This window comes from Micropterus salmoides, unplaced genomic scaffold (assembly GCF_014851395.1).
Source record: "Micropterus salmoides isolate LMB-PRFRI ecotype aquatic unplaced genomic scaffold, ASM1485139v1 Ms_hic_scaffold_20, whole genome shotgun sequence".
Taxonomy (NCBI): Eukaryota; Metazoa; Chordata; class Actinopteri; order Centrarchiformes; family Centrarchidae; genus Micropterus; species Micropterus salmoides.
This window is the reverse complement of record NW_024041151.1, coordinates 16,646,138-16,660,837: the sequence shown is the minus strand read 5'-3', so window position 1 is coordinate 16,660,837 and position 14,700 is coordinate 16,646,138. Positions and strand designations below refer to the sequence as shown.

Here is a 14,700-nt window from a genome sequence, read left to right as displayed (position 1 = left end):
ACGTTAAACCACTATAACTGATACTGACCAAGACATCGTATGTAGACCATTAAGATGTGTCAGACATATGCGATGTTCATATTCATCTGACTGCAGTCCTTTTCATGTACCGACCAAATACCATTAAAAAAATTTAATACAAAAGACAAAAAAGTTTTAAAAAGCAAGACAACTAGGTACTCATATACGTACATTGCATACAACTGCATTGCATTGAACTGCATTTAACCCCCGGGCCGTTAGGGGTCATGCTAACACTACCGGTCCCATTAAGTAACTGTATTTTATCAACATTATTTCACTGATTGCTGTGGTTTGAATACTGCAGGCTCAAGAAAAAATAAATCACCAGGTCCACTACAACTATGTTATTTTATGTTCTCCCGAAACATACATATAACTTGGGCCAAAAACATTTGTGCTGCATTTGATGACCTATCAAATAAGCTTTGCTCAATATTGCTGAAACATTGACTATGTAAATCTTACCAGGGAGGGGAGTGTCAACAGCAGAATTTGAATAATTCAGGTACAAAAACATTGCAGATTTTTACTGTTCACACTTTCAGCCTGAACCCATTTTGTTTGAGTGTACACCCAAAGGGTTGGCATTTTTTAGTAGTGCAAAATTTTGAAATACAGCAAAATTTGAGAAGCAATTAACAGCCAAAAGAGAAGACGTATCTATGATAACTGTGAAACATCTGTAGGTCTATTTGGGAATGGTAAACTGGGGTATCTGGGAGATTCAGCTTCTATGTGACAAACCTGAATTAACAATATGGATGCATCATTGAAAAGAAAAGAAAATGTTCCAAAAATAAGAGGACAACATAGCTGTAAATGTCTTAATCCAAGTCAAATTGGATACAAAACAGTATCTTTAAACCAACCCCATAGTCTAGTAAGCCACACGCTAACGCCAAGGTCCGATAAGTATTGTATTTCAGGTGTGAGCATTTTTTGACAAACTGTCCTGAATTTGGGATCAATGTCTTTCTTTATGTTGTATCCCAGGATGGATGACTCTCCAAGCGGCTGCCAAGGCAGAAAATGTCTGTCCCGAATCTTTCGGGCTTCGACTGCACCTCCATCCTCAATACAGATGACCTTCATCTCAGCATTTCTTCTCTTTAGCTCTTTCACCTCCCGTTTCATTCTTTCTCTCCCAAACTCCTCTACCCTGGCCCAGAAGGTAGCATTAAAGTGCTGATAAAGTCTCCAGTCAGCCCCGTTCCACTGTAAAGCTTTGGCTCTCAACTCAGGGGTCAGTCGAGATATGGATGAGCTCTTGCGAGCATTTAGTTTAAAATACAGGATGTCCTCCATGGTCCAACAGAGTGTTTCCTTAAGCAGGATAAGAGACTCATCAAAATATTCTGCTATGAGAACCAGATCAAATTGTTTGGATAAGCTGTGAATATTCATCATTACAAGAGGATCATCAGCCTCCAGGTTGTTATCAAAACCAAAGTCAAAAAAGAGCAAATTTTTAAGATAGAATGAGTTGTACGCCTGTGGGCTGTAGAAGGACTGAGGATTGTTCAGAAACTTCACCACTTTGTTCCCTCCATCAATCCTCCATGTGAGAGGAACATCTCTCTGATAATAATGGAAGGATGACTCAAAGAGATCCACTGGGTTACGTAAGATGGTGAAGTACGCGGCATCTGGAGGCAGAACCTTGGCTACTTCCTGATGGTCAAAGCGCATGTGGTTACAAACTATGTTGAAACAGTCTCCAGGCCTGTAGTCCCTCACCTTGGAGCACAAGAAAGGCGATGGGTAGAAAAAGTCATTGCGCCCATCAGGGAAGGCAAATTTAAGCTTGTGCTTTTCTCCAAATCTGAAGAGGATGTTTAGTACGGTGCTACTAGCAGTTTTATGGGTCTTCATGAACATGAGGTTCACTCTGGGGGAACACTCTTCTGACTGGGAATTTGTGCTTTGAGAAGGCATGCTCAAATTTTTCTTCAATGGTCTGCCTTTACTGAGAGGACACGTGTCTTCCTGGGAGCCCCTGTAAATAAAAATATATGGATATTGGTAATAACGTTATTGCAGACACAGGTCCATAACATACAGTACACAATACAAGGAAATACATAAATAGAAAATGCATACATAAAAATTCCATATTAGCCTAGGATATACAGACTACTTCACCAATGTCGTCTTAACCTAGAAGTGTATCTATAACAGCTTTTCAGAGGACTGACTAGGGATTCAATTATATGATTCTCTGACTTGTCCAGGCGACACATAAAACTAAACATCAGTTGTCTTAAGAGTGCCTCCCAAGTTGGCACTCTAGTAGATACAAAACAATTGACTAGCACTATGCCACCTAGGGACATGAAGCAGCAGCCTCATTGCATCATTATATGCTACCATAAGCCTCTGCATACTCTTTTTCTTATAGTTAGACCACAACTGAGCAGTATATAGCGGTGTAATGTAGGTCCTAAACAGAGAGCACTTCACACGGTCAGAACACATGGAAAACCTCCTTATAAGCACATTAGCTTGAGAATAGATTTTACAGCGCTGACGGTATAGGTCTTTGTCATCCGTCCAGTCATTAGATATGACATGAGCTAAATATTTAACTTCCTCACACACAGCAAGAGGGCTATCTGACAAATAAAAGGTCGGGAAAGTTGAATTCCTGTCCTCATCGCTTCTAACTATCATTATGTGACTTTTCTTAGAGTTATACTTTATGTCATAATCAAGGCCATACTGAGAGCACACCTTCATCATCTGCTGCAGCCCAGCACTATATGGACATAGCAGGACCAGGTCGTCTGCATACATAAGATGATTAACAACAGTGTTGCCCACAAGACAGCCAGTTTTTAACCTATTTAGCTGGTCTGATAATTCATCCATATAAACATTAAATAAAATCGGAGACATAATTCCTCCTTGTCGCACTCCATTACTCTCATGGAAGGGAGCAGATTGTTCCATTTAACCAAAAACGTTTGATGGGCATACCAAAACACTAAAATTCTCACTAAAAATTTAGGGGCACCTCTATCTAGCAGTTTTACAAACAAACGCTCATGATTAATTCTATCAAATGCCTTGACATGCAAACAGATTCAACTGACTTAGCGCAATAGAAATAGTGCTTTTCTTTGTACATCTTTACCTTATCTTCAATTGGATTGGTTTTGTCAAGCAGTACAGCACCAGCATGAAGTTGATCAATGAAACCCAGAGAAACAGCCTTCGTATTGCACGTCTGTACTTCTTTCCTTTGATGTCAGACATCATTAATACCCAAACGGGAACCTGAAAATTACATTAAAGAGCACAAACAGGTGTAATGCCCTGCAGAGATTCTTACACACAAACTAACTCATCCCTTAATACACTTATTATGTATTGATGGAAAGCCCAAGCCTGGTCTATTAACCTTACATGTAACCTGGTGTTTATCATTGCTAAAAAGAAGATCTCTATGATAACTGTAAACATGAAATGGGAAAGCTAGACATAATACAGATGAGCAAGAAACTGCTGCATCACCTTTTCTGTCAAATAAAACACAGAGCCCTGTGTTTATACTATAAACATGTTTATGGTGCTTATAATGCCTTTACAACAGGCAGACATGGAAGGACAAAAGATCCACAAACATCACAGTTTACAGCTTAGGTACTAGTAGCTTCCAACAGAATACTGCTCATGAAAATGTCTAAAGATCAAACCCAGTTTCAAGCTCTGACACTGGACAAATGCTTCCTCTTTATACAAGCAAGCAAGTGATGATGTGATATGAAAATGTGTGTCCCTTTGTAGATCAGTTCTACTAATCTTTTACATTGATAGTTATCTATGTGGTCCATTAGCTTAACAATAGCTTAACAACTCTGTAGACCCATTATACTAAAAAAAAAACTTTTGATAGTCAAAAGAACCAGAGTATAAATGACATGGTAAATCAAAGACTAAATCAAAGAAAAATATGTGTGGAACAAATACAAGTAAAGAGACTTTATTTACCTGAAGATGACAGCATTAGCAGTGCGAGAGTGAAGCTTTTCTATCTATAAATCCACTTTTGTTCAGCTTGCTGTACACTCTGAAGCCATATCTCATTGGTAGTGAGAACTGAAAGAAAGTCAGATTTGAATGCTCCTCTGGGACATACTGTATTAGTTTATGAATTACACTACTGTTCAGTGGCACAACTCTACGTAACTGTTCCAGCAGATTGTAGAGTGACAAATAAGCTGATAAAACTACACTTAAGCAATTTGGCAACTTTTTGTATTCCGAATTGGTACATAAGATGTGTTAAATTGAACCGACTGCATTCAAATTTGTAGTAAGGTATACTTAAATTTGTAGGCTAAAAACAAACTTTACTCTTGGGCATGAAAAATCGATCTGCAGTGTTGGCATAACCAAGGTACTTTGAGCATGATCAAATACTGTGCTACATTTTGCCTTATTTTATCAAATGTAGTAGCCTATTTTTTATCAGCATTGCTTCGCACAGTCACTCCGGTAAACCAGATACATTTACATAAATTCGAGGTACTTTGAGTATTTCCAATTTTATGCAACTTTATACTTCTACTCCACTTCATTTCAGAGGGAATTATTGTACTATTTTCTCGACTACATTTGTCTGACAGCTTAAGTCACTAGTTACTTTTTTAATTTTCAGTGAAAACCATGCATAGCCTATCCAAATTTTTTGAAAAAAGCATAGTCACAAAGCTAAAAACAGAGCTGTTTTATTGAGATCATGAAAAGTTGACTTTTTAGAGATAGGCTACATGGTTTGGTTCACACATAGGCTCTAATTATCTTAGAATATGATGCATTACTAAAGATTAAACTACCCAACAGTTTAAAATGAAATTAACACAACCTTACAGAACTACAGCAGTGAAATGCAACATAGACATTAATGACTGCGGTAACGCGAGCCGCCGAATGCGAAACCGTGGTCAGGCCAGCCGCCGTCTGATTTCTGTTGCGCCTAAAGCAGTGTTATTATGGTAAGAACGAGGTGAGAGTGAGCCGAAGGTCCTGAAAGATACATACGTATTTTTTTGTGATGCTCTTAGTGATTATATGAGCACAAATACATACAACATAAATATAATAATATTACTAATAACAATAATGATAATAGTAGTACAATTTATTATTATTTGTTATTGATGCAAATACAAAAGGTACCTTTTCTTTATAATTATATGAAATTTGACCTTTCACCAGCATAATTCCTCAGCAGTTAGTTCAGCATTGTCATGGCTTCTCCTTACTAGTGTCCTCTACTATCACTGGTACAAATATCAGAAGGTTTTACTGTACGAGCTATGAGATATTCCACTCTAAAAATTCCTCCAACAGCGAAAATTCAACAGACAATTATAATTTCTGTGAACATTGATCTTTTACCAGAGGTGGGACCAAGTCACCGTTTTACAAGTCCAAGTCAAGTCTCAAGTCTTAGCGCTCAAATCGTAGTATCATTTCTCCAATTTTTTATAATATATATACCAGTTATAGTAGAGGACACTATGAAGCAGAAGATATGAAATAGGTGGTGTCACCCAGGGCTGTTAAATAAGAGAGTTACGACACTCTTTGATCTCGTCACGTGGTTCATGTAGCTCTCCATAGTTCCAAATGACTCAGCGCTGTCAACCAGTTTGAATGGGTTTAGGCGGGACGGACACCAGAAGCAGCTATATTTACAGCAATTATCGGTAAATATTAACAAAATATGATTCTCATTACTGAGTTGACACTTACATTACATACATAGACACAGATTTAATCAGTTTTTCTGTTTAATTTTGGAAGGAAAAGGGGCTGTTCCCATAAGGTAACATTACACATTTACAGCAGCGACTTAATTTGCAGCAATTTTCGGTCAATATTAATGCATAATGTGCATTGATTACTATGTTGACTACACTTATAGTTAGTGTATTCTATCCTGGGAGTGATGGACAGACAGCATTCACAGTGTGGTCTGTTGAAATGTAACTAGAGAGATGGTTACTGAATGAATTAACTACACTCCTAAATACAATCCATAACATTACTGTTAACTGGGGATTCATTTCAGTATGGCTAATGTACCCTTTCACCCTTCCCCAGACATAGGCTAAACTATTAAACAGAACACAGACACATTTTGACTGATCAGTCCACACCGGCTGCTGCCTGGGAGAGACCTTGCTTATGCAGTAGCTCTACCTTATGTCTGGCTGCTGTGCTTTCTCTTGCCAGTAAACTGTCTTCTCTTACCTTGTAAACTGAGTTAGGCTGTTTCACTCAATCATCCTGTTTCCACCTACATATTGTATGTATGATCATTAGCACCTGTTTTGTTTGTTTAATCACCTGATGATATGCCTTACAAAATCCACAAGTTCCACCAAACTTAAATTTTGTTTTATAACTAATAACATGTCCATTTTTAACTTACTGTATACTATGTGTATTGACAAATTGTATTTTGATTCTTTGGAAACACTGTTCTTGAAACCTTCATGCCAATAAAGCCCTTTAAATTTAATTACATTTTTTTAATATTGGAGAGAAGGGGGGCTGCTCCCATAAGGTATAATACATTACAGTATGGATATATTTTTTTCTCATGCTTCTATTGTCATAATTACTGAAATTCTTATGTTATGTTAAGACACATTCACATACACATGCACAACAAGTAAATATCAATGAATGCCAGAAGCTGTTTAGTTTAAGTCAAGAAAGAAGTTTTGGTAAATAGTGCAAAACATACAAGGTTTTCCTTGAATGTGATGTCTGACAGACATTTCTGCAAGCTCCATCAGCCTGGTCATCGTTCCACTCTCCGCTCAGAATCAGTCCTGCTGAAAACAAACAAAACAACAACAACACACACATATAGTTGATTTTGGACGGCTTTGCAAATTAAATCTCAGCTGAAACTTGAGGCTTTATCTAGGTATAGATATATCAGGTGTTCCTATACATGAAACAAACACCTATTCATACATTCCTTTACACACAAGGGACTGTTAGATTAAAGTTTAATGTGTCACCAGCAGTGTACATGCTACATTCATCATAATTCTGAATCACTACAGTATCACGTTTTTACCTTTATTAGTCACAGGGAGCCATTAACATGAGGAGTTGTGTGCAAAATAAATCATTGTATTCTATCTAACAGATGTCCAAAATATGACCTTGGTCATCATATGCCACTGATCTTATCACCCGTCACCGATGCACTGTCTAACAAACATTGTGTGTAATGACTGAATTAACCAAGGAACAACCTTGCTAGATACAAGCAAGCCATGTTATCTAGCTGAGATAATAGCTAACTTACCGTTCATCGTAATCACAGGTAACGTACAGCAGCAACTAAGTGCTGCTATACTGAGTTACAACAAATCTAATAACCAAAGATAAACGATGTATGCTAACTAACTAATAACTTTACATTTGAGGTAAATATTGGCAAACTGACATCTTGGTATGGCAACGTTAGCTGGTTAAGTGTTAACGTTACTCACGTTAACGTTAGCTAGCTTCAATTATATAATCTAACAGTTAATATCTTCCGATAAACCTTGACTAAAGCTGGTGACATAAAATACCACTATTGACTAGATTCATGAGAGGACAGATAATGAGTTAAAATGTCAACAAATGCAGTAATTTCATCAACTTACCAGGCAGCGTACTTCAGAAACACTGAAATGAACGGGGCTCAGCGCTGGAACTATTCAGTGTTTGGAACTATCGGCTGCCCCATGAAGCGTGTTACGTCCACATTCCACAGTTCCAACAGAAGTTAATGGGAGTGTCGTAACTCTCTTATTTAACGGCCCTGGTGTCACCTATTAAGGAACTATTTTGGTCAAAGGTCAAAGTTCACAGAAATGTTAAATGTCTATTTAGTGTTCGCTGTCGGAGGGGTTTTTAGAGTGTAATTTCTCCAAGTTAGTACAGTAAAATGTTCTGATATATGTACCAGTGATAGTAGTAGACAGTATGAAGCAGAAGATATGAAATTGGTGGTGTCACCTATTAAGGACCTATTTTGGTAAAGCTCAAAGTTCACAGAAAATGTTAACATGTTCACATTTTACTGTTGGGGTTTTTAGAGTGCAATATCTCATAGGTGGTATAGTAAAACCTTATGATATTTGTACCAGTGATAGTAGAGGACACTAGGAAGGAGAAGCCATGACGACGCTGAACTAACTGCTGAGGATCCAACGAAGGTTAAAATGAAGGGCAACTGGACTTGGTTGAAGCTACTGGAAGACGTTTCGTCCCTTATCCAAAGGACTTCTTCAGTTCTGACTGACTGGCAGGGAAACTCAGCTATTAACCTCAGTGGGGTCGTTATCTCGGGTCATCAATACCGCTGGTTCGTTAGTGTTCCTTGTTGCTGTGACGACAGTCGTTACAGTCGTTGAGACTACCTGTGGCCAAGACTGAACGACCATCGTTGGTATCTTCACCTGAGGCCAATAGGTTACGTTTGTTGAGTTTCCTGGGAAGTGATGAAAGGACAGCATTGTAAGTGGGGGATAAGTGGTGGCGTAGACCCCCTCCCCTGTTCAATGACAGTCTTGGCCTTCAACCAAGTCCAGTTGCCCTTCATTTTAACCTTCGTTGGATAACTATGACCTGGATGACTGAGAATCTTCATAGACAACTGCTGAGGAATTACCCTGGGGAAAGGTCAAATTTCATATAAATTATGTTCACAAAATAACAAAAGAAAAGGTAGATTTTGTATTTGCATTAATAACAAATAATAAATTATACTACTATTATCATTATTGTTATTAGTAATATTATTATATTTCTGTTGAATGTTTTTGTATTCATATAATCACTAAGAGCGTCACAAAAAAACGCGTATGTATCTTTCAGGACCTTCGGCTCACTCTCACCTCGTTCTTACCATAATAACACTGCTTTAGGCGCAACAGAAATCAGACGTCGGCTGGCTTGACCACGGTTTCGCATTCGGCGGCTCGCGTTACCGCAGTCATTGATGCATCAGTAATATTTAAAGAAACACTAATAGGCTTACGTTAAGCTAATAAAAATAGGGTAAGAATAAAACACTGACGGGGGTATTTTTTTGCTAGGCTAAATTTCTGAATGCTGGACTTTAACTTGATGGTGGAGTAACGTTAGGCTAATCTCAGTAAGGTATTGATACTGAATCTGAATTTACTAATTAAGTTTGCCAGAATGATCCTGCTACTATGAGGAGCGCTCAAGCTTAGCTGATCCCGCCCAGAAATAAAACGTGTTGGTCGTTTTGTTTAAACAGCTGAAAAGGACCTTACCTCTAACGTTAATCCAAAACCAGGAGATAGTGAGCCGTTTTCACATCGCTCCAGAAAGTACAGGTATGGTGATGGATGCGTAACTTTAGCCGATTTAATATCAACACAGGAGAGAAAGTCCCGCCTCCCGCCACCTGCCTGTCACTGTGTAACCACCCCAAAAAATGCTCTATGGGTATTGCACCGATGTCCAAAACTTCCAAACCAGAAGTGTCTTCGTTTGGCTACATTTGACCAGCCGCCGCAGCGCTTTAGAGAACGCAGGTAAACGGGAACTGATGAGGGTGTTTTTTCTTCTGTCTTTGTTTTTTTGTTTTTTTATGAGAACCTGTTGGTCCAGTTCTCCGACCCAGGTCAAAAAGAAGTGCTCTTAAAGGCACTGAAAATATACTTGAAATTGACATAGTATGCTTATAGTACATTCATACTTCTAACATGCTTACTACAAGTATATTAAAGATATATATTCTCCTGAGCTTTAACATACTTCTCAAAAGTATACTTTGAATAAATTGGTAATAAATATATACTTAATTAAACTTTTAATAAATATACTTAAATAAAAGTATATTTTTTTACAACATTTTAGTCTATTTATTAAAAATATATTTATCTAACTCTTAGTAAATACTATTTAGGTGTACTTTGTGGAAGTACATTGTTAAACAATTACACTTTTAGTGGGTTAAAAATATATTTATGCCAAACATGCTTCATTGTGTAGGCTACTGCAAAATATTGTAATTATTTATGTAATTGCCACATGTTTCAGCGTGATTTCCAGAAGTATTATTATTATTATTTCTTTTTTTTTTCATTTCTTTTCTTTCATTTAATTTTTTTTAATCAGGTAAACAGCTAGTTGAGACCAGAGACCTCTTTCATAAGGGTAACCTGGTCTAGAAGGAAGCAGCACATGTTGTTAACAAACAACAACATACAGAAATAAGCATACTTTAAATCATAATGTAGTTATACTTGTTTCTGTATGTAAACAGTAAACACATGTGTACGGAGGGGCGAAGTGTGCCCTGCCGCACAGCCCACTGAATTTGACCAATCAGAATCAAGGTTTTCAAATCGACGACCCAATCACACAACGTGAAAATCCGCTTCACGAAAGTTAACGTGTGTACTGTCGTTGTGAGAGGGAAGCTATTTCTGGCCAGAAATCATTTTGTTTCTCAGGTTTCGTTTGTTTTACTTTACAGACTCGGACTTGGAGACAGGCACAGACATAATAAGAAAAGAACACAGAAGAGAAGAATATCAGCTCCCTGCAGAAGTTAAATGTGAAAAGAGGTAAAGAGGCGTGACTGCCAAGTACAAGAAGGAGAGGACAGACGCAGATACTGCCAGCAAAAATCGTCTTTCTTGGTAAGTTTATTATTGTTAGCAAGACAACACAATTGTGTAAGTTAACTAAAGTAGAGCTCACTCTGGGTTTGGAAATATTTTCCTTGGTGGATAGCTCTGGTGTGCATTAGCTAATGCTAGCACGTGGATTAATATATTTGTTAGCTAACGTTAGTTAGCATTTTAATAGCTTCATAATCGAGACAGTGACTTTCGTCTGCCCTAAACAGTGTTGGGAGTAACGCGTTACAAAAGTAACCCAATTAACGTTACAGTAATGTATTGCTTTTTGCTGTAAGGCAGTTTTTAATGTTACTAAAATTTCGGGAGCAATCAACAATCTCAGTAACCTGTTGCTGGAATTTTATGCATGAGATTTTAACAAGGCAGGCCTGTGCATGTGTGTGTATGAGCCCTCAATTCTGCTTTTGCACTGTTAAAATGACCAGTGAGGTCTTTATCAAGGTAATCAATGCAACTAATATGTTGCTATCTGTGTGCTAAAAAATAGGTTCACATTTTTATAGTCTCCCTTAATACTCACATGTCTGTGTTTATAGTAAGTTATTGGTCACTGTAATTATTATTCCTGCCCATATAGTCTGTAAAGACATCACTACAGTTGTCATTTTTGTATAAATTCATTCTGAAGCTACTATGAAAAAGTGGACATCTTCTAAACGTACTCTGTTTTTTAGAGATTTCACTTCTTTTTTTTTTTTTTTTTTTTTTTTCTTTTTTTAAACCTGTCCTGCCCAGCAGCCTGGTATAGAGTATAATGACCTGGATACCATATTGTGCCAGACAGATTTTACTTTAACAAGAGAGTATTAAAATACTCCTTTGTCTGTTTTATTATTTATTTAATTATGTATTGATTTGTCACCGGGCCGGACAGGTGGGCAGACACGGGGATGGGGGGGCACAAACAGACAGCACAGAGAAAGGACAACACCTGCAAGAGAAGGGGGAAAGGGGGATGGAGGGTGGGGACAACAGGGAAAAGCTGTGGGAAACACCAATTGCAGAAAGCAACGAAACCTGCAAGAGAACAGAGAGGGGGGCTTGGGGAGGAGAAAAACAACAACAAACAAACACAAACAAAAAAAAACAATAAAAATAATAATAATAGTAAAAGAAAACCAGCCGAACAGCAGCAATAAACAGCTGACATATTAATGACATATTAAGACAACTAAGAGAACAATGAAAACAAGAAACAGTCACACACACTAAATAAGCAACACAACACAGCCACGAGAGCTGGAATAATAATTAATTTAAATAAGTAACTGAAAGAAAGGCATCAGGAATAATTCTACCAGGGACAACCTAAGTTTGTTTGTGTCTGTGTGTGTCTGTGTGCGTGTGGGTGAATGTGTCTGTATGTGTGTGTATGTACATGTGTGTGCGCATAAGCCTGTTAAAGAATGTAGTTGTTAGAGAGAGTGGGACGCCACGACTGTAACAGGCAGGCAAGAACCCCAGTAGCCAATAGGGGTGGAAGAAAGAAAAAGAATAAATCAAATCAAAAAAAAACAAAGACTCCCAGATGCACCGCGATGCAAACGCAGAAGACTCCGACCCAAATGCCAGTTGACAACGTAATGCCGACGGAACGCAAAAGAGGAAGAGCAGCGCCCGGACCGACCGCGGCGCAGACACAACATAGACCAGTGGCCTCCCCCATCCAGCACCCCACCGCCGCGCAGCAAACAACCACAATGCCCAAATGCCACGCAATCATCAACACCAATGCACAAGTGACGAGCCCAACGCGCACACTGCGCGAGCACGGCGACACCCATGCCCAGCAGCCCCCCGCGAATCCCGCGTGCGAGGTCGGGCAAATGAGAGAGAGCAAACGGAACAACACGACAGCGAAAGCCAGCGGAGAGAGACACCAGCAGCAAGTCCCAGCCCGGCAGCAAACGCGCCACACAGGTCACCGTGCACCCGCCAATAAAAGTCCACCGTCCCCCCAACTGCCGGAAAAAACTAAGGCCGCCGGCGCCAGCCGACATCCCCCATGCCCAGCGCGCCCCCCGGCCGCCATGCAACACCAGCCAAACCAGCAACGAGGCAAAATCAACTAGCTCAGCTGCATGCCACCAACAACCCACCCATCCATCAAGGGCCGAGAACTCCAGGCACAAACCCAGAACAAACCGGAGCACAGCCCTGCCCTGCACCCACACTGCACATCCCGAAAACTAACTATATACCTCAGTATCCAGAGGGGTCCAACAACTGGCCGACAGAGAAATGGGCAAGCACGGATCCGAGGCCAACGAAGCAAAACAGGAACTTTAGAATGGGCAGCTGACTTTCGCCGATTTGATAGGCTAGTCTAATATGAGATGCAGGCGACTGCTCGGGCGGGGTATGAAAACAGCGCCGTCAGACACAGTCTACCTCCGGTATGCTGCGTGAGCTTAGAACAATGATTAGGCAGAAGGTGGTTGCAACTTTGTGCAGCCAGAGAAAAACAACCACGTACGCCAGACTCGGCGCCTGCCACCGCCTTGCTCCCGCGAGGTAATGTTATGTCATGGTGATGTGACATCTTGGTGACATTTTTCAGCGCCGGGTGATGTGACGAATTCTGCCTGCCTGCCAAGAATTAGATGCACCTCGCGTGTGGTAACCGGTGGTAATGCCCTTTTATGCTGAGAAAAGAGGTGGACGCAAATCTCGGCAGGTAAATTAGCCTACATCATCTGTTCTGCCAAATTATGCATCCACCTGTATAGGACCTTTTAAGACACTTTGCTGTGCTCATTGATCAACTGCGGTTATCACCACATATTTATTGCTAAATATCTAACAACTGTTGTTAATTAATTAGAGGTAATATTGTTTTGATATAGACAATATATTTCCTTTTCCCTTCCACAGATGCTGTGTGATAAAGCAGTTTCCAAATCCCATAGTGTCTGCAGTCACGGAAAATGCAACGAGTCCTACTCAAAGATAACCGACCCTCCACTCCAAGGATAAGGATTGTGACATTTTTCAGTTTCAGTTTGGTTCCACCATTTGTACTGTAAGCTTGTGACGGAGTACCTTCACTACAGTTGAGTAAGCGCTTGGACTGCCATACCAACGAGCCTGGCTCTTTCGCTTTGCTGTCAAAATTGCATGTTTGGTACCCTGCAGACCTGTGTTTGAATCTGGGCAGGGTGACTGCTCTCGCCTTTGGCTGCATATGGTGTCAGAAGTGGGATGGCTTGCCTTGAGGTCATCTGAGCCAGGTCCAGAGTCCGAACCGTGTGAGGGACGACCATGGGTAACATTAATGATGGGATGTGTATAGTGTACTTTTTTTAGTAATACTGATCATATGTCATCATTTTACTGATTTTATTTTTATTTGAAGATATTTTGGTAAAGATGTACATGCTGCTGTACCTTTTGTACAGGAATTTATTTTTGTAATGTACACAAAATTAAAGTTTTTTAGTTGTCTGTATGTGTGTGTGATTTTTATTATTATGCTAAAAGGGCATTTTGCAAGATATTTTTAATGCATTAATAATGCATTATTCTCATACTGAATGGTTTCATAAAGCAGCTTCCCAAGATATTAATAGTGGCTCTTGGAGTATACTAGTAATAAATTACTAATATGCTGAAATGCTAATAAAATGTTCAGGGAACACATTTAAAATATATTTAAACTGTTCTTCAAGTATAGTACAAAAGGGTATTTTAAGTTAAATTTAAAAAAGTATATTTAAATTACAGTAAAGGTACTTAAAATAGGTCCATTTTAACACATCTAAGTATATTAAAATATATTGCAATTATCTTAAAGTTGACTTAAGTATTTCTAAAATGATACTGAACATACTTTAAGTTGTTCCAAAATAACACATTTAATATACACTTAGTATAGTACAATTAAAATATGATGCATCCAAAAAAGGTGCTACTTAAGTATATTTCTTTTTCACTTAGGGAACCCCGGTTATAAAGTTCTTTGCATAAGTTTCGT

The 14,700-nt window shown here is 39.0% G+C and overlaps 1 protein-coding gene and 1 long non-coding RNA gene across 6 annotated transcripts; one reads left to right on the top strand and one right to left on the bottom strand.

Moving 5' to 3' along the window:
* Positions 1 to 353: 353 nt before the first annotated feature.
* LOC119914286 (galactosylceramide sulfotransferase-like) lies at positions 354 to 9,614 on the bottom strand. 5 transcript variants are annotated; one of them, XM_038733493.1, is made up of 5 exons: positions 9,348 to 9,614; positions 6,785 to 6,875; positions 4,015 to 4,122; positions 3,158 to 3,300; positions 354 to 2,020 (listed from the first exon to the last, which is right to left on the bottom strand). In XM_038733493.1, exons 4-5 carry the CDS (start codon positions 3,280 to 3,282, stop codon positions 859 to 861), a joined length of 1,287 nt encoding a protein of 428 aa, XP_038589421.1. In that variant the 5' UTR covers positions 3,283 to 3,300; positions 4,015 to 4,122; positions 6,785 to 6,875; positions 9,348 to 9,614; the 3' UTR covers positions 354 to 858. The 5 variants fall into 5 exon arrangements, with proteins under 5 accessions (XP_038589421.1, XP_038589422.1, XP_038589419.1 ...); XM_038733494.1 differs by lacking the exon at positions 9,348 to 9,614 and adding an exon at positions 7,707 to 8,376; XM_038733491.1 differs by having other exon boundaries at positions 4,015 to 6,875.
* Positions 9,475 to 14,112, top strand: LOC119914287. Its single transcript, XR_005446754.1, has 4 exons — positions 9,475 to 9,611; positions 10,559 to 10,724; positions 13,288 to 13,404; positions 13,602 to 14,112. It is a non-coding gene; the product is annotated as an uncharacterized LOC119914287 (long non-coding RNA).
* Positions 14,113 to 14,700: the final 588 nt, after the last annotated feature.